The 24,554-nt window shown below is 45.3% G+C and overlaps 1 protein-coding gene across 1 annotated transcript in view; it reads right to left on the bottom strand.

Moving 5' to 3' along the window:
* hltf (helicase-like transcription factor) overlaps positions 1–24,554 on the bottom strand; it is a 94,076-nt gene that overhangs the window by 44,241 nt on the left and 25,281 nt on the right. Inside the window, exons 3-8 of the mRNA XM_085989839.1 lie at positions 20,842–21,008; positions 14,517–14,650; positions 13,164–13,264; positions 12,341–12,415; positions 7,671–7,862; positions 3,575–3,673 (exon numbers count right to left, since the gene is read on the bottom strand). Coding sequence (XP_085845965.1) covers positions 3,575–3,673; positions 7,671–7,862; positions 12,341–12,415; positions 13,164–13,264; positions 14,517–14,650; positions 20,842–21,008 — 768 coding nt within the window. The remainder of the gene's footprint in view (positions 1–3,574; positions 3,674–7,670; positions 7,863–12,340; positions 12,416–13,163; positions 13,265–14,516; positions 14,651–20,841; positions 21,009–24,554) is intronic.

The raw sequence follows: 24,554 nt of genomic DNA, 5'->3' as shown, positions 1-24,554 counted from the left end.
AAGTCCAACATCGCCTTCAGTGTGCCAGTGCAGCCTTCGGTCGCCTGAGGAAGAGAGTATTTGAAGACCAGGACCTCAAACCCGGCACCAAGCTCATGGTCTACAGAGCAGCAGTGATACCTGCCCTGCTGTATGCCTCAGAGACATGGACCATGTACAGCAGACACCTCAAAGCACTGGAGAGGTACCACCAACGCTGCCTCCGCAAGATCCTGCAAATCCATTGGCAGGATAGGCGCACCAACATCAGTGTTCTTGCTCAGGCCAACATCCCCAGCGTTGAAGCTTTGACCACGCTCGATCAGCTCCAATGGACAGGCCACATTGTCCGCATGCCCGATACGAGACTCCCAAAACAAGTGCTCTACTTGGAGCTCCGACACGGCAAGAGAGCACCAGGTGGGAAGAGGAAACGCTTCAAGGACACCCTCAAAACCTCCTTGAAAAAGTGCAACAACCCCACCGACACCTGGGAATCCCTGGCCCAAGACCCCACAAAGTGGAGGAGAAGCATCCGGGAAGGCACCGAACACCTCGAGTCTCTTCACCGGGAGCAAGCGGAAGCCAAGCGTAAATAGTGGAAGGAGCGCACGTCAACCCAAGCACCCCACCCACCCGCCCCTTCAACCACCGTCTGCCCCACCTGTGACAGAGACTGTAGGTCCTGCATTGGACTCATCAGTCACCTGAGAACTCAATTTTTAGTGTGGAAGCAAGTCATCCTCGGTTCCAAGGGACGGCCTAAGAAGAAGAAAGGCGCTATATAAATACAAGTTGTTGTTCTTCTCCTCTACCAGATCAGCTTCATTGCCCAGTGGGGTTTTCACAGGAGAGCTGCTTGGCAGGCTGTTTGAGATAGTGATTGGGGTTGGATTTGGCCTAGAACATTGTCGTTTGAACTCTTAAACCTGAATGAGTCCGGTCCAGATTCACAAGACAAGTGCCTTCTCCCTCACAGGGGTAAGTAAAATGTATCTCATCCTAGTTCAATGTGGATGCGAGTACTCCGCACAAATCTATCTGATGCTAAATTAAAACTCTAGGGAGAGAAAAAAAGACCACATGGACAATCCATGTAGGAAATTACACTGGTGCAATAGGGAGAGGTCTTCAGATGTTGAAGCTGAGGTCAGTTATGGAGAGCAATGGGATATCTGAACCTTGTCTGATACAAGCACTGCTTACTCGAGATGAAACATTCCATTTCCCAGCACAAATATCCCTAATGTTCAGGAGCACAGAAGTTGACCAAAAAAAGTATTAATTGAAAAAAAGGGAAACCAGTAATAACACCAGCTTAGCTGAATTTAAAAATATTTTTTTGAAAAAATTACTTGAGAATAATCCTACTTACAGGAGCCTGTGACACAAATGAAGTACTTCTGTTTTCTGGTATATTATAGTACTGACTTCCTTATTTTAAACATAGAAACATAGAAGGTAGGAGCAGGAGTAGGCCATTCGGCCCATTGAGCCTGCTCCGCCATTCAGTGCGATCATGGCTGATCATCCAAGTTCAGTACCCGGTCCCTGCTTTCTCCCCATACCCCTTGATCCATTTAGCCTTAAGAAATATATCCAACCCCTTCTTGAATATATTTAATGAATTGGCCTCTACTGCCTTCTTTGGTAGAGAATTCCACAGGTTCACCACTCTCTGGGTGAAGAAATTCCCCCTCATTTCTGTCCTAAAAGGCCTACCCCTTATCCTTAGACTGTGACCCCTGGTTCTGGATTCCCCGACCATCGGGAACATCCTCCCTGCATCTAGTCTGTCCAGTCCTGCCAGAATTTTATAAGTTTCAATGAGATCCCCTCTCATTCTTCTAAACTCCAGCGAGTTTAAGCCCAATCGACCCAATCTCTCCCCACACGTCATTCCTGCCATCCCAGGTATCAGCCTGGTGAATCTTCGCTGAACTCCTTCCATGGCAAGAATATCCTTCCTCAGATAAGGCGACCAAAACTGCACACAATACTCAAGGTGTGGTCTCACCAAGGCCCTGTACAACTGCAGCAAGACATCCTTGTTCCTGTGCTCAAACCCTCTCGCTATGAAGGCCAACATACCATTTACCTTCTTAACCGCCTGCTGCACCTGCATGCTTACCTTCAGCGATGGGTGCACAAGGACACCCAGGTCTCGTTGCACTCCCCCTTCTCCCAATCTATTGCCATTCAGATAATAATCTGCCTTCCTGTTTTTGACACCAAAGTGCATGCTTCTGCCCAATCACCCAACCTGTCCAAATCATCCTGGAGTTTCTCGGCATTCTCCTCACAGCCCACCCAGCTTTGTGTTGTCTGCAAATTTGGAGATATTACATCTAGTTCCCTTGTCTAGATCATTAATATATATTGTGAATAGCTGGGGTCCAAGGACCGATCCCTGCAGTACCCCACTAGTCACTGCCTGCCACTCGGAAAAAGAGCCGTTTATTCCAACTCTTTGCTTTCTGTCCGCCAACCAGTTCTCTATCCAAGTCAATATCTTGCCCCCAATCCCATGTGCCTTAACTTTACACGCTAATCTCTTACGTGGGTTCTTATCGAAAGCCTTCTGAAAGTCCAAATACACCACATCCACTGGTTCTCCCTTATCTATTCTACCAGTTACATCCTCAAAAATTCCAGTAGATTTAGTCATGGTATATTTGGTGTTAAAAACCAGCTTCACCCCACAGAAAATGGTCCAGCTTATTTTGATACATAACCAGACATTACTGTCAGAGCTAGGTATTAGAGCAAGTGGCCAAGCTAATCATTTCAAATACAACCATCTTGTGGGGTGGGTTTGGTTTTATGTTTGATTGGTAATGCTTTTGAGTTTAAGAGACACATATAAATTTGCTATGTCCCGATCATATTTTGAAAACTATTTTCGGTCTGACTTGTAAAATTGAGTAGTCTCCCTGAAGCCAGAGAAAGACAAATGGGCAAGAGTCAGAAAAAATACTGCAGGTTGCTGTTTACACTGTTAGCACAACAGGCATAACTGTGGGTTATTTTCTACTAACTTGGAGATACAGGAAACTCTCGCTTTACCGGCACCCAAACAACCGGAAATCTCGGTTAACCGGCAAAATTCAGGAGTAGGTTCAGTTAAGTTTTTCTTCATATTAGTGGCTGTTTCTTGATTCTTGGCTGTGTAATCAGGGGTTCCTGCACTTGTTGCTAAGCAACAGGGACGCTTGACCTGTGGCCGGGCTTCTTGCACCTGTTGCTAAGCAACAGGGAAGCCTGGATTTGTTGCTGTGTACGGAGCTCTCGTACCTTTTAACTATAACTCTCTGTAATCCGGACTTTTTGATAAACCGGCACCACGCCGGTCCCGGATAAAAAAGTTTCCTGTAGTGAAGCTTATAGTTATTGTAAAATCTACAGTGTGCCACTGCTACCGTTCACTTATCCATTCACTATTTAATTAATCTGCTTGGCAGTTAATAGCCTAAACCACAGTTTAGTAAACCGTTTATTCACCTAAAAAGTAACATCCTCTCTTCACTAACACTCATTAAAGTACATAAGTTCGAACAAAAGACTCAAGTGGTATGAAATCTGCTTTAACTCCTACCTCCTCCACCACCACTTCCTCTGCATATTTTTCAATGGGAAGTGGCTTTCCATGGTGAAAGTTCGTCAGGATTACTGCAATGGTTGACAGCGTTTTTCCCTAGAAAAATAGAAGACAGTAATTTTACAATGAGACAACATGGAAGCTTTTAATAAAAGACCTTTCTCCCAATTATGAGCAAACTGCAGTCTGCGAATCAAAAAGTGATCATGCTATTGTGCAACTCTGCCCCAATTTAAAACGTATAAAAGGAAACTAGTGTACATTCACTGGTGGGGGTGGGGGAGGAGAAGCAATATTAGAACTTCTGAGGCTGAGGTTTGCACTTTGTAGCACCTTCAATGCCATGTCTCACACACTTAAATCCCACAGGATATTCGGGTTGGTCCCCCAGTTCTTTTTTTGGACTACCTTGATCTCTTCATCTAATGACTGAAACAATTACGTTCTTGAACTATACCTTTTCTGCTACCTCCATTATCGTTGTGTCTTGCGACTACCAGGACGGTAGACGAAGTAGCTGGCCCTTGGGCTTTTTTCAATCTAGCAGTTCCTGTGCAACTTCCTTGCTTCTGTGGTTTTAACGTGAAATAGGGCTCGGGTTATGTTTCATTTTTCCATTTAATATTCTAGCCAATCTCCCGTGGCATAGCACACGGGGTTTCAAGACTGCAAAGAAAGCCATTCAAAAAGAACTCAACTAAGTGCGTTTAGTTAACCTATCATGGACGGACTGAAAACTACTGCCTAATGCTGGTTGACGCGAGAACTAGCAGTATTTACTGCTACTAAAAAAAACTCTACAAATTTAGTCGGTAATTCAGTCAGAAGCCGCTGGTTGTGAATGATATTAACTGTCCTCAGAAGTGGCCGAGCAGTGGAAATCCTATATATAAATCCAGAAGCAAAAAATGGGTCAAAAAACAGAAAACACTCAGCACGTCAGGCCGCATCTGTCGAGGAAACACAGATCATTTGGCCTTGAAGGAGGTGCAGCGCAGATTCACCCTAAAGATGCCGGGCTAAAAGGGTTAAATTATGAGGGCAGGTGGCATAGTATTCCCTTGAGTTTAGAAGATTAAGGAGTGATCTAATTGAGGTGTTTAAGATGATTAAAAGGAATTGGTAGGGTAGAGGGAATTTTTTTCCCTCCAGTGGGGGAATTAACCTTAAAGTTAGAGCTAGGCTGTTCAGGGGTGATGTCACGGCTTCACACAAAGGGAAGTGGAAATCTGGAACGCTCCCTCGAAAAGCTGTTGAGGCTGGGGGTCAATTGAAAATCTCAGCTTTGAGATTGATAGATTTTTGTTAGGCAGGAGTATTAAGGAATATGGAACCAGGGCATGTTAAGAAGTTAAGATACAAATTGTCCATGATCTAATTAAATGGCAGAACAAGCTCGAGGGGCTGAATGGCCTACTCCCATGTTCCTTTTGTTTGGGGAATTCATTTCACACAAAGTGCTTCCAATTTCTTTGGATGAAGACAAGTGTCTCTCCCTTTCCAGATAGTGTCCTCAATTCCACGAGAGACACTACCACTTTCTGACAGAAACAAGAGCTCTTGTCTCTTCCGACCCAGCAGAATGCCACATCTCCTCTCCCCACACTTTCGAGACAGAGCTTGCACCTTCCTCCCTACTCTCATCTTTCATAGAATCATAGAAAGTTACAGCACGGAAGGAGGCCATTTCGGCCCATCGTGTCCGCGCCGGCCAACAAAGAGCTAGCCAGCCTAATCCCACTTCCCAGCTCTTGGTCCGTAGCCCTGCAGGTTACAGCATCCCAAGTGCACATCCAAGTACTTTTTAAATGTGGTTAGGGTTCCTGCCTCTACCACCCTTTCAGGCAGTGAGTTCCAGACCCCCACAACCCTCTGGGTGAAGAAATTTCCCCTCAAATCCCCTCTAAACCTTCCCCCAATTACTTTAAATCTGTGCCCCCTGGTTTTTGACCCCTCTGCTAAGGGAAATAGGTCCTTTCTATCCACTTTATCTATGCCCCTCATAATTTTATACACCTCAATAAGGTCTCCCCTCAGCCTCCTCTGTTCCAAGGAAAACAGACCCAGCCTATCCAGTCTTTCCTCATAGCTAAGATTCTCCACTCCCGGCAACATCCTTGTAAATCTCCTCTGTACCCTCTCTAGTGCAATCACATCTTTCCTGTAATGTGGTGACCAGAACTGCAAGCAGTACTCTAGCTGAGGTCTAACTAGTGTTTTATACAGTTGAAGCATAAACCCCCTGCTCTTGTATTCTATGCCACGGCTAATAAAGGCAAGCATTCCGTATGCCTTCTTAACCGCCCTATCTACCTGGCCTGCTACCTTCAAGGATCTGTAGACATGCACTCTAAGGTCCCTTTGTTCCTCTACACTACTCGGTGTCCTACCATTTAATGTGTATTCCCTTTCCTTGTTAGCCCTCCCCAAATGCATTACCTCACACTTCTCTGGATTGAATTCCATTTGCCACTGTTCTGCCCACCTGACCAATTTATTGCTATCTTCCTGCAGTCTGTAGCTTCCTTCTTCAGTATCAACCACACAGCCGATTTTAGTATCATCTTAATCATACCCCTATATTCAAGTCAAGATCGTTGATATATACCACAAAAAGCAAGGGACCTAGTACTGAGCCCTGCGGAACCCCACTGGAAACAGCCTTCCAGTCACAAAAACACCCATCAACCATAACCCTCTGCTTCCTGCCTCCGAGCCAGTTTTGAATCCACCTTGACACTTTGCCCTGGATCCCATGGGCTTTTAGCTTCGTGACCAGTCTGCCATGTGGATCCTTATCAAAAGCCTTGCTAAAGTCCATATACACTACATCAAATGCACCACCCTCATCTACCCTCCTTGTTACCTCCTCAAAACATTCAATCAGGTTTGTCAGACACGACCTTCCCTTAACAAATCCGTGCTGACTATCCTTGATTAATCCGTGTCTTTCTAAATTAAGATTTATCCTGTCCTTCAGAATTCTTTCCAATAATTTTCCCACCACCGAGGTTAGGCTGACTGGCCTGTAATTACTCGGTCTATCCTTTTCTCCCTTTTTAAACAAGGGTACCACATCAGCAGTCCTCCAGCACCACACCTGAAGCCAGAGAGGATTGAAAAATGATGGTCAGGGCCTCTGCTATTTCCTCTTTTGCTTCGCTTAACAGCCTGGGATACATTTCATCCAGGCCTGGGGATTTATCCACTTTTAAAGCTGCTAAACCCCTTAATACTTCCTCTCTCACTATGTTTATTTCATCTAATATTTCACACTGCTCCCCCGATAGCAATGTCTACTTCGCCCCTCTCCTTTGTGAAAACAGACGCAAAGTATTCATTAAGAACCCTACCAACGTCTCCTGCCTCCACACACAGATTACCCTCATGATCTCTAATAGCCCCTACCCTTTCTTTAGTTATCCTCTTACTCTTAATATATTTATAAAACATCTTTGGGTTTTCCTTGATTTTACTTGCCAAGAATTTTTCATGCTCTCTCTTTGCTTTCCTAATATCCTTGTTAATTGCACCCCTGCACTTTCTGTACTCCTCTAAAGATTCTGGAGTATTTAGCCCTCGGTATCTGTCATACTCCTCCCGTTTTTTCTTTATCCTACCCTGTATATCCTTAGACTTCCAGGGGGCTCTAGATTTGTTAGTCCCACCTTTTTTCTTTAAGGGCACATATTTGGTCTGAACCCTCCAGATCTCCTCCTTGAATGCCTCCCACTGCTCTGACACTGATTTACCTGCAAGTAGCTGTTTCCAGTCCACTGTGGCTAAATCCCCTGAGCTTAGCAAAATTTGCTTTTCCCCCCATTTAGAATTTTTATTCCTGGTCTATCCTTGTCCTTTTCCATAACTACTTTAAATCTAATAGAATTATGGTCACGAGCACCAAAATGCTCCATCACCGATACGCCTTGCCCCAATTCTGTCTATGGATGTGGTGTCTCCTTCCCTCTGCTCTCTGTCTAGCTGGGGGGTTGAGTCCCCTGTTGATACTTTGAGTACAGAATAATGACTAAACTGTGGTAAAGGGTAGGGGCCTAAATCATCCAAGTTACAACTACAAAAGACAGATAGTTACCAAGCCCATGTCATCAGCCAGGATTCCTCCATGGACATTTTCAGGTCTCTCCTTCTCTGCAAAGTTTGTTAGCAAGTTATAGTACATGTTGTTCCTCTGCTCCCAGAATGGAGGCAGATCTGCATTATTCTCTCTCAGTATCATCCAGGCCAACGCCTGTTTCTGATGAGGCAGCAATGGCGTCCGGACAGCCTGCCAACACAAAAATCAAATCATTGCAACTTCAAGTATCAGTCAACGGGTCAGGAGAGAGAAGCCATTTCTACGACCCTTCAAGCACTACTCACGTTTGACGTGCTAACCATATGAAACGCCAGTTAACTTGAGCTGCTGAATCCGGTCAAAGGGATTATGCCACGGTTGGGTGCTCGCGGGCAGCGCTGGCCGGGGAATCATAGGACCAGCCATTTTCAGCCCATTTAAATCAATGGATGGAAAACCAGGCCCAGTGGACCTGCAATTTCCCAGCCAGCACTCCTGTGCTGTCCGTAAAAATATGTCCGCGTTGAAAAACAAACATCTAGTGATGACAAAGCAGTAATCCAATAGAGGAGTTTACAAGGAGAAACCTGGAAACCAGTTAGAGCACTATCGGGAAACCAATCTGAACGTTTTTCTTCCGCTAAAAGACTGGCAAATTGCCGGTTGTACTGCCAGGGTCAGCTCTTTTAAAACATACACAACGGCAATGCAATTGGGTGAGAAAATTCAGAAACTCACCAACAACGCCATCTACTCGCCTCAGTCTGCAACTACCTTGTTACAGACAACTGCCTACACACAGGATTTTCAGTCTCAATCTTAAATGTTGACATAAAAGTCAAAAAGGTGTCAAACTTGGCTCTTACCTCTGAATAGGAAGGGTGTGCATTTATGCCCCACTCCAGAGACTTGAGCACATAACCTAGACGGACATTTCATTGCACTATTTAGGGAGTGCTGCATTGTTGTTGGTACTGTCTTTCAGGTGAAGCTTTAAATGTTTGCCCACAGGTGGATGTAAAAGATCACACGGCACTATTTGAAAGACAGCAGGGGAATTCACCTGGTGTTCTGGTCAACATTTATCCCTCAACCAACATCGCAAAAAATATATATATTTTGTCATTGGTCGTGAAAAGCACTATATAAATGCAAGTTCTTCTGTGCTTTCTTTATATCTATATTGATACATTAAAGTCTTGCATGCGTCATATGCCCTCTAATACTTTGTCATGCCTGTCTATCCTCCTTAAACTTACTTATACCTATTCACTATACTTGCCTACCATTGAATCTCCCCAGCCCAGTCTCTGCAGTGACACTTGCATCAGGCTTGTAAAAATCACACCTGCCACCAAACACCTCCATCCCTCCTCCCACTATCTCGCACCGCCCATTCCGTCCTACCCGTTCCCCAAGGTGGCCCTCCTCACACCACCCACACTTGACAAAAACCATGTTCCGAACCATGATCAGGTACCGCCATCGTCAGTTATGTCCTTGCTTCACTTTTAATATCACAGACACGCCTTTACCACTGGAGCCCATTACCAGGAACTCAACTTTTCTTACTGTGGGGGAGGAATTCCCAAAAAGGGCTTTCTGAACATTGATCTGGGGAAGTCTGTTGTTTAGAATACACTACACGTTTACAGTCAGCAATTACACTGTAAGCTACAGGAAACTTTGTGCTATCCGGAAGTTGAATGTCTGGCAACTTTGATGTAACAGCAGAAATCAGCAGCCGTTTTGGTTAGGTGTTTTTTTTTTCTCCTAGCATTCTTTTCACAGACAGGCTCTGGAAAGCGTCTTTGCCGCTTAGCAACAGCTTCAGAGACGCTTCCAAGCCATGGGCCGAGTGTTTACAAGCTGTTGCTGAGCAACAGTGTTTGTGGTCAGACACGGCAGGCTCTAGAAAGCGTCTCTGTATCTTAGCAACAGCTTTAGAGGCGCTTCCAAGCCATGGGCCGAGTGTTTACAAGCTGTTGCTGAGCAACAGTGTTTGTGGTCAGATACTGCGATGAAAAGCTCCTATCTGATAACATTGACACTGGTCTATCCGGAGTTTTTTAAAAAACGGCAGTAGCTCGGTCCCATGGGTGCCGGATAGCACAAAGTTTCCTGTAGTATGCACTTTAAAGCACAAGGTAATTAAGGGTGAGGAAGGACATTTGGCCCATAATAGTCCATCCACCCCTAAAGACCATAACGTCCTCCAGCATACAATTGCTTCTTAAATGATTCCAGGGTTTCCACCTCCATTACTTTATCCAAGAGTTCATCCCATTATTGATCATAGTGTGAAGAAGTGATTTTACATACATTTACAGCACAGAAACAGGTCATTCGGTCCAACTGGTAAATGCTGGTGTTTATGCTCGACGCAAGCCTCCTCCAACCCCTCTTCTTCTAACCCTATCAACATAACCTTCTGTTCCTTTCTCCCTCGTGTTTATCTAGCTTCCCCTTGAATGTATCGATGCTATTCGCCTCAACTGCTCCTTGTGGTAGTGAGTTCCACATTCTAACCACTGTCTGACAAGAGGTTTTTCCTGAATTCACTATTGAATTTATTAGTGACTATCTTCTATTTTTGGCCCCTAGTTCTGCTCTCCCCCACAAGTGGAAAAATCTTCGCTACATCTACCCTATCAAACCCCTTCATAATCTTAAAGACCTCTATCAAGTCACCCCTCAGCCTTCTCTTTTCTAAAGAAGAGCCCCAGCCTGTTCAATCTTTCCCGATAGGTATAACCTCTCAGTTCTGTTATCATCCTAGTACAGGAAACTTTGTGCTATCCGGAGGTGAACCATCCGGCAAACTGGAGCCACCGGCAAAAATCAGGAGCCGTTTTTTATTCTTTTTGTTTGTTTTCTTAGCTTTTTTTTTTCCCCCACAGTCAAGCAGTGCAAGGTCTGTAGCTATAGCAACAGCTTTAGCTACAGACGCTTGCAGCCACACCCAAGTGTTTAGAAGCTGTTGCTAAGCAACAGCGTTTGTTGTCAGATACGGTGATAAGAATCTCCGTATCTTTCAACATTAACTCTGGAGTGTCTGGCAGTTTTGAGGGAACGGCAGCAGCTCGGTCCCGTCAGTGCCGGATAGCACAAAGTTTCCTGTAAATCTTTTTTGCACCTTCTCCAATGCCTCTACATCCTTTTTATAATAGAGCCCAGAATGGTGCACAGTACTCCAAGTGTGGTCTAAAGGTTCTATACAAGTTTAACATAACTTCTCTAGGGTCTCCAGTATAACTTACACGATCAATCTCTGCAGTATAACTCTTTTTTCAAGGTCTTTAGTACTTGCACACTGGTAGGTGCCACTTTGTCATAAGCCAGTGCAACAGCCACCTGATCACGCAGCTGTGCAAGAGAGATAACTAACATAATTGGACAACTTCAGGGCAACAGTGTAGCAGCTGAGGAAAATCAAATCCCAGGCTGATTCTTCTTCACAACCGTTGATAAATGGACAGAACCCAAGAAACACCGACAGCCAGTGTGAAACACTGGTGATTGGCACGTGTGATAATTTAGCTTTTTACTAATTTGGACCCGTATCCCCTTATCCTACTCTTGCAATTTAAAGTAATTTTCCTATTTTACCTCTTCCCATTCCCTTATACGAGGCCTATATTCTCTGGAGTTTAGAAGAATGAGAGGTGATCTCATTGAAACATACAAAATTCTTACAGGGCTTGACAGGGTAGATGCAGGGAGGATGTTTCCCCTGGCTGGGGAGTCTAGAACCAGGGGTCACAGTCTCAGAATAAGGGGTCGGCCATTTAGGACTGAGATGAGGAGAAATTTCTTCACACAGAGGGTGATGAATCTTTGGAATTCTCTACCCCAGAAGCCAGTGGAGGCTCAGTCGTTGAGTATATTCAAGACAGAGATTTTTGGATATTAAGGGAATCGCGGGATATGGGGATAGTGCAGGAAAGTGGAGTTGAGGTATAAGATCAGCCATGATCTTATTGAATGGTGGAGCAGGCTCGAGGGGCCAAATGGCCGACTACTGCGCCTATTTCTTATGTTCTTATACTTCTACTAGCTGGAGTGCCCGGCTAAATGTCCGATTCTCCAATCTTTCCTCATAACTCAGGCCTCTAACACTAGGGGTCAGGCCTGTGTCTCTTCTCTTACCTCCAGTGCTTGAATGACTCGCTCACAAAACTGGACACAGTACTCAAGTTGCAATCTGAACGGAGCACGGTAAAGTTTGATCATGACTTCCTCTGACTTGTATCCTACTGGTTCTACTTGTCATATTCTATTGGATTTGTTGACTGTTGTCCTCAATGACAGAGTTTCCCAGCTAAGTGAGCACTTTTCTAAATCTTTTGGGGAGGATATTGATGCTTCCCCATTGGCTCCTGCTGTCTCTTGCCGGCCTCACCCGACCACCCATGCCTATCCTCTTTCCCCACTGCTGACCTGCCCCTAACAAAAATCCCTGATCAGTGCATTCCAGGCTGGGAGCCTAAATTCCTTAAAGGTGCTTACAGCGCTTTCACTAAAGACCAGTGCACAAAAATCAACAACTTGCATTTATATAGCACCTTCAACGTAGTAAAACGTCCCAAGACGCTTCACAGGAAAGCAGAGCACTTTGCACTCGTAGCATTTTCACCCAATTACATCAACTTCCCCAATAGCAACAGTGAAATAATGGTGTATTTGACCTCAGCTGGTTCCATTTCCCGAGTCTTGTCGTGTTCTTTCAGATCTTCGAATATCTTGTCAAATTCATTCTTCAACTGTAAAAGGATAACAAAACCGGTCATGTGCATCTCATATTGAGCAGCAAATAAGCATCAATAAAGGCAGATTCCATGATTGAAATTTATAGTTTTACACTTGTACAAGTACAGCATGAATATCCTGTCAAGCTACAGAATGTAGCATACTACCAACTGAAGGCAGATAACAGACTTTGGCCAATATATAAATAAATGTATGTATAATATATGGCACTGTGGGTAAAGAAGCCATCGACACATGCTGCTGAGCCACAGACTAGAAAGGTCCCGGGTTCAATCGCTACCTTGTGTGCGGTTAAGCGATCTTAACTGGGGCAAGCAGTTAGAGGAAGTGTATAAAAAGGAAAGCCAGGCTTCCTGCTGGAGAGAATGCATGTGCAGAGGGTTGGGCAAAGGCAGGATCAGGCTCAGGCTCATCTGTAATGTGCACCACAGCAGGACAACCTACTGACACTCACTCTCCTGGAGCACACATGAACAATCATGCGCCCAAGGAACCACGACAGCGGGAGTCAGTATGGCTCAATTCCACACTGCGCAACACATCCACTAAGCTCTAGTTTTACATTAGAACATCGATCCACTTACATTTGACATTTACAATTTGTTTTATATATAAAGACCTCAACCGACAGTTATATTCTCATACGAAATATCGCTGGCCAAGAAAATTTGCCAAAAGTAGTGTGGGAAATTCCTGCATTGCTAGCCGAGGGGCTGCAATTGAACAGACAAAACACCTTACCTGTTCAGCTGTCATCTGCACAGCAGTGTGCACAGGAGCTTTGTAACTCGGACCAGGTCTTGCAGATCCCATTCCAGACCACATCTCAGCAATCTCACCGCCTAAAAAAGAACTTTGGGTTAAACTGCTATATTGCCTGATAATAGTTCACATCAATCAAACACAGTATTAGCCATACGATGCACTCTATCCATTGATAGGCAACTTCCATTTATATAACAATGTACAGCTTTCCAAAGGGCTTCATAGTTGGGTGTCAGACTAGTATATAAGTTGGGGAGGGGGCACGCTCAGGGAAACTGCAGAAGGAGGTGGTCTCAAGGAAGCTTTTGAAGGCGAAGAGATTTAGTGAGATGAAATGATGTAGGGAGGGAGTTCGGGAGTGTGGCTCAGATGGCTGAAGCCTCTCCAACCAATGGTAAGGCAGAAGGATGCGCAGTAGTGTCAGCCTCGGCTCAGTGGAAGCACTCTCGAGTCAGAAGGTTGTGCGTTCAAGCCCACTCCAGGGACTCGAGCACATAATCTAGTCTGGCATGTCAGTGCAGTACTGAGGGAGCGCCGCACTGTCTGAGGTGACATCTTTTGGATGAGACATTAAACTGAGGCCCCATCTGACCTCTCGGCTGGAAGTAAAAGATCCCACAGCACTTTTCCAAGAATAGCTGGGGAGTTCTCCCTGGTGTCGTGGCCAATGTTTATCCCTCAACCAACAAAAACAGATTATCTGGTCATTTATTTAATTGCCGTTTGTGGGAGACTGCTGTGCACAAACTGGCTGCCACATTTCCTACATTACAATAGCAAATGCACTTCAAACGTGCTTCATTGGCAGTAAAAGGCCTTGGGACGTCCTGAAAGGGGCTATAGAAATGCAAGTCTCTTTCTTTCTTGCTGGACCAGGGTGGAAGGCACAAAGCCGAGAGGTTCTGGGGGTGGGGCTCAAGAGGCAGTAGAGAACAAGGGTTTTAAAGAAGCGAGAGGGGTGGAACAAGGTGAAGTGCTCAAAAGGAGGTGGTGCCAGGGTATGGAAGGATGCCAAGATGTGATTGGGTGATGAGGGCCACCCCACCACAGAAGGTGGTAAAAAGTATAGCCAGGCGGGGAAGCTTCAGTACAGGGCAAGGTGTCACCGCCTATGAGCTATGTTTCCATCTAAGCCACGTCAATGCTTTGAAGGAAACTTGGCTCACTTGGGTGGCGACACCTTACCCCTTACTGAAGGCTCCCTGCCTGGCTATAGGTTAAGGTAACAAGATCATCGAAGGCAAGGACCTATGCTGTAGAGGCCCAAAATGGCTAGGGTATTGGTTTTATATATAAAAGTGGTATCTAATTCGGTCAACCGGTATTTACCTTTTGTGGGAGGTGCCAGTTTAAACCCATGTCTCTTCAACCTTTCCAGAACAGTGTCGCGGTTTTCTTCTTTTCCCCAAAAAGAAAGCTGCACAGGCATGGTGAACACGTTGTTAGCACCGTAAGGAACTACCCTATTGGGAAAAGAAAAACAGACAGTTCTCCACAACTGCAGTGGTTCACAGGCATTTCACCAGCCCCCCCGCTACCCCCAACCAACCCCTGGTTAATAAAGCAGCAGCCGACAACAAACCCAAGGTTTTCCTGCCAATCGGAAACACAAAACCGCCGGCACACTGTGAGTCTGACAAGCTGCTGGCTCCTCCTCTGGCCACGCACCCGATGGGACATCAGCGACACATGGAGCAGCCACTAGGAGGCTGGTAATGTTCCTTCTCCTAAAACCGGCACTGCAGTGTAAAAACTCTCAAGTGTGCACTGACCAAGAACTTTAAAGCAATTCGCCCGAGATGAGTCCCAAGCCGTTCCCCGCGCGCCACCTCCGCCCCCCCCTCCATTTGTATATGCTAGTTATTTTTCAAAATGACATCGCCACAGGAACTCCGCAAACCAGATAATGCTGAACTAATTTTAAAAATCAAGTGCCTGGCTGTACTTGCCTTCCCCTTTAACAAACCCCCTTCACGACAATGTTTTTTTTGCAATTTTCTGTCTCCTCTAGAGTGAACTTTAAATTGACAGTTTAAATTGATGCCCCCGACTCCGTTTTCTGCAGCAACCACTAAACCTCAACAGACAACAGACAAAACCCTGACAGTACGTCAAAGTAGATATGCTACTATTCTGCATGTGAAGCACCCGCCAGCATGGGGATGGAAACACAAGGCTCTCCCAAAACTGCACCCAAGTTATATTTACTGCCAGACTCTAAATTACTCCAATTTAGAAATTCTGGAGGTCAAATTGATCCTTGGCAGTGTAAAAAGCACGATGACGAACCGGGAGCCTGTTTTACACACCACCCGATTTTTGCTTTTCAATTCACTTCAATAGAAAGGAAAATCAGGCGGAGTCTTAAACGGGCTGCCGATTAGTTATCGCAGGTTTTACACTTGCCACCGAAGATCATTTCCAGCCCCCTTCTAGGTCTACAATTTTGTCTTATTTTCTCCATGAAAACTGCATGTCGATTTTGTTCCTGTTCCTTTAACTCACGTCCATTTCGCAAAAAGTCTATTTTGCCCCTAATTACACACCCTCGGCATCATTACTAATGCAGCACAGAATTGGCAGCCTCATTCAGGTAGGCCACAGGGATGGCTGGTGAGGGAAGTAGAAAGATCACTAGTACAAGCATGGGATTGTCTTCCGAGATCTGCATTAAGACGTGTTAGCGGAACATTTCCTCTGGTGCACTAATGAATTTGTAAACTTTATCAGCTACAGGATCTCCAGCTCCGTGTTGATGAGCTGGAGTCTGAGCTTCAGATACTGCGACACATCAGGGAGGGGGAGAAGTACCTGGACTCTGTGTATCAGGAGGTGGTCACACCTATGAAGTTAATTAATTCAGATGTAGCCCATGGTCAGGGACAGGACGGTGTGACTACGAGTGAGGCAGGTACGGGGATCCAGAAGGTAGTGTTGGAGGAGCCGCAGCCCTTGCTCTTGTCCAACAGGTTCGAGCTTCTTACTCCCTGTGGGGACGGAAGCAGGGGCTGCAGGGAGGATGAGCAACCTGGCCACAGCACCGTGGAGAGGGGGGCCATTCAAGAGGGGGGAGTAAATAGAAATGTTGTAGTGGTAGGGGATAGTATTATTAGGGGGATAGATAGAGTTCTCTGCAGCCAAGAGCGAGAGTCCCGTAGGCTGTGTTGCCTACCCGGTGCCAGGGTTAAGGACATCTCCTCTGGGCTGGATAGAAACTTGGAGTGGGAGGGGGAGGATCCAGTTGTCGTGGTCCATGTTGGTACCAACGACATAGATAGGACAAGGAAGGAGGTTCTGCTGAGGGAGTTTGAGCAGCTAGGGGCCAAATTAAAAAGCAGAACCACAAGGGTAATAATCTCTGGATTATTACCTGAGCCACGAGCGAATTTGGCTAGGACAAATAAAATAAGAGAGTTAAATGCGTGGCTCAAAGACTGGTGTGGGAGAAATGGGTTTTGCTTCCTGGGACACTGGCACCAGTACTGGGACAGGAGGGAGCTGTTCCATTGGGACGGGCTTCACTTGGCCAGTGCTGGGACTAGAGTCCTGGCGGATCATATAACTAGGGCTGTAGAGAGGGCTTTAAACTAACTAGTGGGGGGGAGCTTCCTAGAGAACAAATAATAAAAATGACAACAGAGAAGGTCAAAGACTTAGGTAGCAGTGGGGAAATTAAAAACCAGAGCGTGTCAGGAAGGGGCAGAAGGTGTGGAGTAAAAGGTAAAGTAATAAAAAGGGCAAAAGCAGGAACTAAGTGTCACAAAACATATTTGAAAGTTCTCTATCTGAATGCACATAGCATTCGTAACAAAATAGACGAGTTAAAGGCACAAATAGCTACATATGGGTATGATCTTGTGGCCATTACAGAAACATGGCTACAGGGTGACAATGCCTGGGAATTAAACATACCAGGTTATTTAACAATCAGGAAGGACAGGCAGGAAGGAAGGGGAGGTGGGGTGGCTATGTTAATAAAGGAAGGAATCACTGTAATACAGAGAAATGATATTGGGTCAAAAGATCAGGGTAATGAAACAGTTTGGGTGGAGATAAGGAATAATAAGGGGAAAAAAACACTAGTGGGCGTAGTATATAGGCCTCCGAACAGTCGCAACTCGGTTGGACGGAGTATCAATCAGGAAATAGTTGAGGCTTGTAATAAGGGAACATCTATAATTATGGGGGATTTTAACTATCATATAAATTGGACGAATCAAATTGGGCAGGGCTGCCTTGAGGAGGAGTTCATAGAGTGTATTAGGGATGGGTTTCTTGAGCAGTATGTAACTGAACCAACCAGGGGGCAAGCAACCCTAGATCTGGTCCTGTGTAACGAGACAGGATTAATTAAAAATGTCCTAGTAAAGGATCCCCTTGGAATGAGTGACCATAACATGGTTGAATTCCATATTCAGTTGGAGGGTGAGGAGGTTGTATCTCAAACAAGCGTGCTAAGCTTGAATAAAGGAGACTATGAAGGTATGAGAGCAGAATTGAGTAAAGTGGATTGGGAAAATAGGTTAAAGGATAAGACGATACATGATCAGTGGTGTACATTTAAGGAGTTATTTTACAACTTCCAAAAAAAGTATATTCCACTGAGAAAAAAAGGGTGTAAAAGAAAAGACAGCCATCCGTGGCTAAGTAAAGAAATTAAGGATAGTATTCGACTAAAAACAAGGGCATATAAGGTAGCCAAATCTAGTGGGAGGATAGAGGATTGGGAAAACTTTAAAAGACAGCAAAAAATAACAAAAAGATTGATTAAGAAAGGGAAGATAGATTATGAAAGTAAATTAGCAAAAAATATAAAGACAGATACTAAGAGTTTTTATAGTTATATAAAAAGAAAAAAGGGTGGCTAAGGTAAATGTTGGTCCCTTAGAGGATGAGACCGGGAAATTAATGGTGGGAAATATGGAGATGGCAAAAACACTGAATGAATATTTTGTATCAGTCTTTACAGTAGAGGACACCAAGAATATCCCAACACTTGACAAGCAGGGGGCTATGGGGGGGGGGGGGGGGGGGGGAGGAGATAAACACGATCAAAATCACTAAGGAAGTGGTACTCGGTAAAATAATGGGACTCAAGGCGGATAAATCACCTGGACCTGATGGCTTACATCCTAGGGTCTTGAGGGAAGTGGCGGTAGGGATTGTGGATGCATTGGTAATAATCTTCCAAAACTCCCTGGACTCAGCAAAGGTCCCGGCAGACTGGAAAACTGCTAATGTAACACCCTTATTTAAAAAGGGCAGCAGACAGAAGGCTGGAAACTATAGACCGGTTAGCCTAACATCTGTGGTAGGTAAAATTTTGGAGTCCATTATGAAGGAGACATTAACAGGACATTTGGATAATCATAATTTAATAAGACAAAGTCAGCATGGTTTTATGAAGGGGAAGTCATGTTTGACAAATTTGCTGGAGTTCTTTGAGGAAGTAACATATAGGGTGGATAAAGGTGAACTAGTGTATTTAGACTTCCAAAAGGCATTTGACAAGGTGCCACACAAAAGATTATTGCTTAAGATAAAAAATCACGGGATTGGGGGTAATATTCTGGCATGGATAGAGGATTGGCTATCTAACAGAAGGCAGAGAGTTGGGATAAATGGTTCATTCTCAGACTGGCAATCAGTAACCAGTGGTGTTCCGCAGGGGTTAGTGCTGGGTCCCCAACTCTTTACAATCTATATTAACGATTTGGAGGAGGGGACCGAGTGTAACACATCAAAGTTTGCAGATGATACTAAGATGGGAGGGAAAGTAGTGAGTGAGGAGGACATAAAAAAACCTGCAAGGGGACATAGACAGGCTAAGTAAGTGGGCAGAGATTTGGCAGATGGAATACAATACTGGAAAGTGTGAGGTTATGCACTTTGGCAGGAAAAATCGTAGAGCAAGTTATTATCTTAATGGCAAGAAACTTGAAAGTACTGAAGTACAAAGGGATCTGGGGGTCCTGGTGCACGAAACTCAAAAGGTTAGTATGCAGGTGCAGCAAGTGATTAAGAAGGCCAATGGAATGTTGGCTTTCATTGCTAGGGGGATAGAATATAAAAATAGGGAGGTATTGCTTCAGTTGTACAAGGTATTGGTGAGACCGCACCTGGAATACTGCATACAGTTTTGGTGTCCATACTTAAGAAAGGACATACTTGCTCTCGAGTCAGTACAAAGAAGGTTCACTCGATTAATCCCGGGGATGAGGGGATGGACATATGAGGAGAGGTTGAGTAGATTGGGACTCTACTCATTGGAGTTCAGAAGAATGAGAGGCGATCTTATTGAAACATATAAGATTATGAAGGGGTTGGATCGGGTGGATGCAGGGAGGATGTTCCAGATGATGGGTGAAAGTAGAACTAGGGGGCATAGTCTTAGAATAAGGGGCTGCTCTTTCAAAACTGAGATGAGGAGGAACTACTTCACTCAGAGGGTGGTAGGTCCATGGAATATGCTGCCCCAAAAAGCTGTAGAAGCTACATCATTACATAAATTTAAAACAGAAATAGACAGTTTCCTAGAAGAAAAGGGAATTAAGGGTTACGGGGAGCGGGCAGGAATTTGGACATGAGTCTAGGTTCGGATCGGTCATGGCCCTGTGGGTAGCGGAGCGGGCCCAGGGGCCGTGTAGCCTGATCCTGCTCCTGTTTCGTGTGTCTAATTCTGTTAGATTCAGGAGATAGTCCTGTCAAAGTGGATTGGCAGTTAGGATCAGATCAGCCATGATCTTATTGAATGGCGGAGCAGGCTCGAGGGGCCGATTGGCCTACTCCTGCTCCTATTTCTTATGTTCTTATGATGTTTATGATTTCACTGCATACAATGTACAGGTAAATCTGGCCAAACTGTTGGTGCAGAGTAAAGAAAGAGCTTACATTTATGTCGCACCTTAGCAAGTTACTCAGGCTGCCCAAAAGCACTTCACAATAAAAGATTTACTTTTGAAGTGCAGCCACTGCTGTTGTGCAGGCAACCATGGCGGTCACTTTGCAGACAGAAAGATTCCATAAACAGCAATGGGATCAATGACCAGTTACGTTATTTTTGGTGGTGTTGATTGAGGGAGGAATGTTGGCCAGACTCAGAGAACGCAATGCTCTTCTTCAAATAGAATCTTTAATGTCCATCCAAACAGATTTAAGTTCTTATCCAAAGGACGGCATCGACAACAGTGCAGCACTCTCTCAATTCTAGGTCAGCCTAGATGAGATGTTCATGTCCTGTACTGGGGCTTGATCCCACATTCTTCTGACTCAACAGCAAGAGTGATACCAACTGAGCCAAGCTGACAGTACACGAAAAAGGAAGCTTAGTTTGCATCTAGCCAGTACTTGCATGACCCAGGAGTGCCAACGTCTAGTCACTCACGGTGCAGTACATTGTTGTTCCAATGCACTGAGCACCATAGCGGTACAAACATTTATTTAGCAATTGCCTGCACTCAGTTCCGAATCTCAAATCAGGCAACCCGAGGTAATATTCTCTCTCTCACAATAGAATTTATATTAAAATTCAAAATCTTGATACGAAGTTCAACGCACTCCACTTCTTCCAAAGCGCTACTAGAATTCACAAAAGGTCCATGCTGAACAGAGTCTCTTATTGTTCTGTAACTCAGGACTGAACATGCTTACTCACCCTTCAACCCTGGCGAGTTTATTATCCAGGATGAAGGCCAGGGGTGCTGCCAGCTCCCGTTTGATATGTCCCACCTGAATACCGTTCACATTATTTACTTGGACTGCATTTCTGTCGTAGGGATTGTTTGGCTGTCGCTGAAGTGCAACCATTTCGTTATTGCTCACCTAACACAACAATATAAAAAGAAAGTTACTAACATGGCATTTTCACAATCATCAGGAATTTTACGCGGGTGTATCTCCACCACAAGAATTTCATGGGACTAAGCTTCTGCTCACACATGCATCAACACCGCAAGAGGAGATTTCCACCGGCAAACAAGGAGTTTCACAAGAACAGCTCGTTGGTAGCACGAGATAATTATTAGCAATTAAACATGTTTGCTTCGGAAATGATCTTGTTAATAAATCCTAGATAAACTCATAATGTTGGACATAATTTGCCCGTATGCCCTGGGATCAAGTTTAGTCATATACCCAACTATCTACCTTACTTGCTCAGATTAATAACTTGGACATCATTTGGCCAAAACTGTCCGTTTTGGCCCAGAAATTCAGGTCGGGGGCATCCCGCAGGTGCAAGCCCCCGACCTGCACTTACCTTGCGCGCCAGCCGTTGAGCTGTGAGCCCCCGTGGAATTCCGATCCTGGGCCTCCTCCAACTGCCGGCGCGCAGTGCTTGCGTATCCCAGGGGCGCAGTTAGTTCGATGCGTCCCCTGGGATCACGTGGGCCATGGGGAGCCAATGGGAGTAGGGAATGCTTCATTCATAAGTTTGACCTGTCAAACCTATAAATATAAGCCCCAAAACACTAAATCTTCAAATAAATTTTTAAAAATCACATTTTAAAAATAAACTATAAATTACATGAAATAACTATTTTAAACAATAATTTAAATTTTTGAAGAAAAATCATTTTATTTTCTAATGGAGCTAAAAATAAACATATAGGTACACTATCCCTTATCCGAAAGCCTTGGGACCAGCTGAGTTTCGGTTTTCGGATTTCAGAAGGTATTATAAGACTGGGAAATTTGTATTTAATATAAATTTTAAAAGTTCAGGCTACCTCTTGCGACTGTTCCGTGTCTCATTCCCCTTCCTGCTTCTCTGTAAAGCCGGATATCGGCTGACTCCTACTAAGCTGGCCCGCAAATCAGGTCGGGGGTCGGGTGGGGGGGGAGAAAAGAATATCGGACGGGCCGCGGTTCGGGTCAGGGGTCAGGTCGGGTGGGGGGGGGGGGGGGGGGGCGGGGAGAGAAAAGAATATCGGACGGGCCGCGGTTCAGTTCGGGTCGGGTCGGGGGGAGAAAAGAATATCGGACGGGCCGCTGTATTGTTGGGTTCACTCTCCCGGTACCTCCTTCACACTGCCCGGCTCGGCCTGCAATCTCCTACCCAGGAGGGAACTCTGTGACCCTCTGCCCTGCTCAGCGTAAGTCGTGTGCCACTCTGGTCATGTCGTGCGCACGACTTACGCTCGGTTTTTAGAGGTTTTCGGAAGTTCGGATAAAGGATAGTCTACCTGTACCTATCTTTAAAGTATTTAAAAATAATAAACCTGTGGAAAAAATGTTTTAATTTTAATTAATTCACCACTTGCCTTGTAAAAAGCAGGCCTTGCGCCTGCTTTTTACAAGTGTAACTCCTGGAGACTTACCTTCCCGGGAAAACCTGCCAAAAAAACGTAAGTTCAATGCGCACGCGCTGCCTCTCCTGCGCACGCGTTCCACCTCTGAATCCCTTCTTTCAGGGGAACGGAAGTGCCAGTTTCCCGCGCAAGCGCAGTGCATGCACGAAACCAGCACTTCCATTGGGCTTACGGGTGAGTACCCAACACGTACTCACCCGTGGAGACCCGAATTTCTGGGCCATTATCTACTTACGATTATAATTAATGGACGCCAATTATCTATTTTTTCAAAATTACATTCTAGAATTTGAGCACTTAGCTCATTTAGGGGCTACCATGTTTATGCCAATAGGGGGACACCGCAATTAAGACACTGGGGCCGCGACTTCGCCTACCGAGGCGGGGTCGGTGGCTCCAGCCCGCTCTGCGAAATGATTTTACGTTGATTGGGCTTGTTAAGTCCACCCAGCACATTTCCCTGCTGACTGAAGGAACCGGGTCTGATGACGTCACTTGACATGTCATCAGCCGGTTTCCTTAAAGGGACCATGCGCAAATTGATTTTGATAGTTGTGTTGTAAGTGTTCTACAGCATTGAGGTGCTGCAAACACTGAAAAGCACTGCACAGAGGTGCACGGCTGCACCCAGGCTCTCCCATGACTCACTCCACGCAGGGAGGTTTCTCTTCCCTTCCAATGGGCGGAAGAGACCTCCCCAGGAGATCAACGCAGCCTGGTTGCACATTGCACAGGAGGACACAAGCAGGGACGTGGTTAGAAGGACCAGGCTGCAGTGGCACAAACCTTTCAATTATCTCAGTAGATCACAAAACGTTACTGCAAAGCCATACTCAAACTCATCCTGCTGTGCCACTCATCACATCACCATTACTCTGTCTTCCCTAACCTACTCCTGCACAGCTTTACACACAGCAACTTACCTTGCACCTCCACCCATCCCCCTCTCTATCTACATTATCACTTCCCCATCTCACTAGCCACCCCTCACACTCACCCACATCAGCATCCCATCATACCAACACACAAGGGTAGGCACTTGGGTGTTTTCGCCAATGTTCATGTGAAGTTTCTGTTAATGTGCTGTCAAACATTGAAATTTTTATTTTCAACACTTTGCGTTCTTGGACAGATTTGTGTGCACCTTTAGAAGTGGCTTAGTGAGTTGCAGTGATTGGTGAGACATAATGGTATCCCCCACAATGGTGATGAGTGTGAAAGGAATGGCTTGGGCATTGTAGAGATGCTTTATGGTGTTGGTGTGGGGTGGTGCCAACCTGGCGCATCATGTGGCAGCCAGGGTGTACAATGTCAAGTGAAGTAAATCTGGCTATGGTGAGGCCATCCCTGGCGTCGGGGCAGCAATGTGGTCAAGTGCTGATGCCGTGTCCTGTGCAGCACCAGCTGATTGCGGAGAAGGTTGGTGTTGTGGTTGGTGCTGCTGGTGTTGGGGCTGATCTTGGTGGGATTCTGAGGACCAAGGTGAGATATTTTCAAGGGCACCGATGCTGATGGAATAGATGGCAGGTGAGGCTGAGATGACAGCTGCGATCTGTCAATGGTGAGAGAGGTTGTTCCAATGAGGTGACACTGGATAGAGAGTTTGTTCCAAACACTTGCAAGCTGCATAAAGGTCAATCTGTCTTCCAAATGCAGTAAGCAACAGCTTCTAACCTTGGAAAGTGAACAGCTGTGAAGTGGGAGCTTTTATAGACCATTTGCAGCTGTCAAGTTAAGAAATCATCCCATGCTCCTCCACACAATCTCCGAGCAGCGGGGAAGCCGTAGGCAAATTCTTAAAATCTAAAGGTAAGCTTAAAATAGTTTTTAAGTAACAACAGAAAATGCTGGAAAAACTCAGCAGGTCAGGCAACATCCGTGGAGAGAAATTTGAGTTGACGTTTCGGGTCGAACCCTTCTTCAAAACTGGAAAGAAAAGAAAATAGATCGAAGGCAAGGCTGCGATCGGACAAAAGAAGTGAAAGAAACAAAACAGCTAGACGAGATGGTAATAGGCTGAGATTAGGTGTAACGTGTACTGGCAGGGCAAGAGATAGCT

This window comes from Somniosus microcephalus, chromosome 6 (genome assembly GCF_052327205.1).
Source record: "Somniosus microcephalus isolate GS21.2 chromosome 6, FLI_Smic_1.0, whole genome shotgun sequence".
Classification (NCBI taxonomy): domain Eukaryota; kingdom Metazoa; phylum Chordata; class Chondrichthyes; order Squaliformes; family Somniosidae; genus Somniosus; species Somniosus microcephalus.
The sequence above is the reverse complement of the archived record's forward strand: the minus strand, read 5'-3'. Positions and strand labels throughout refer to the sequence as shown.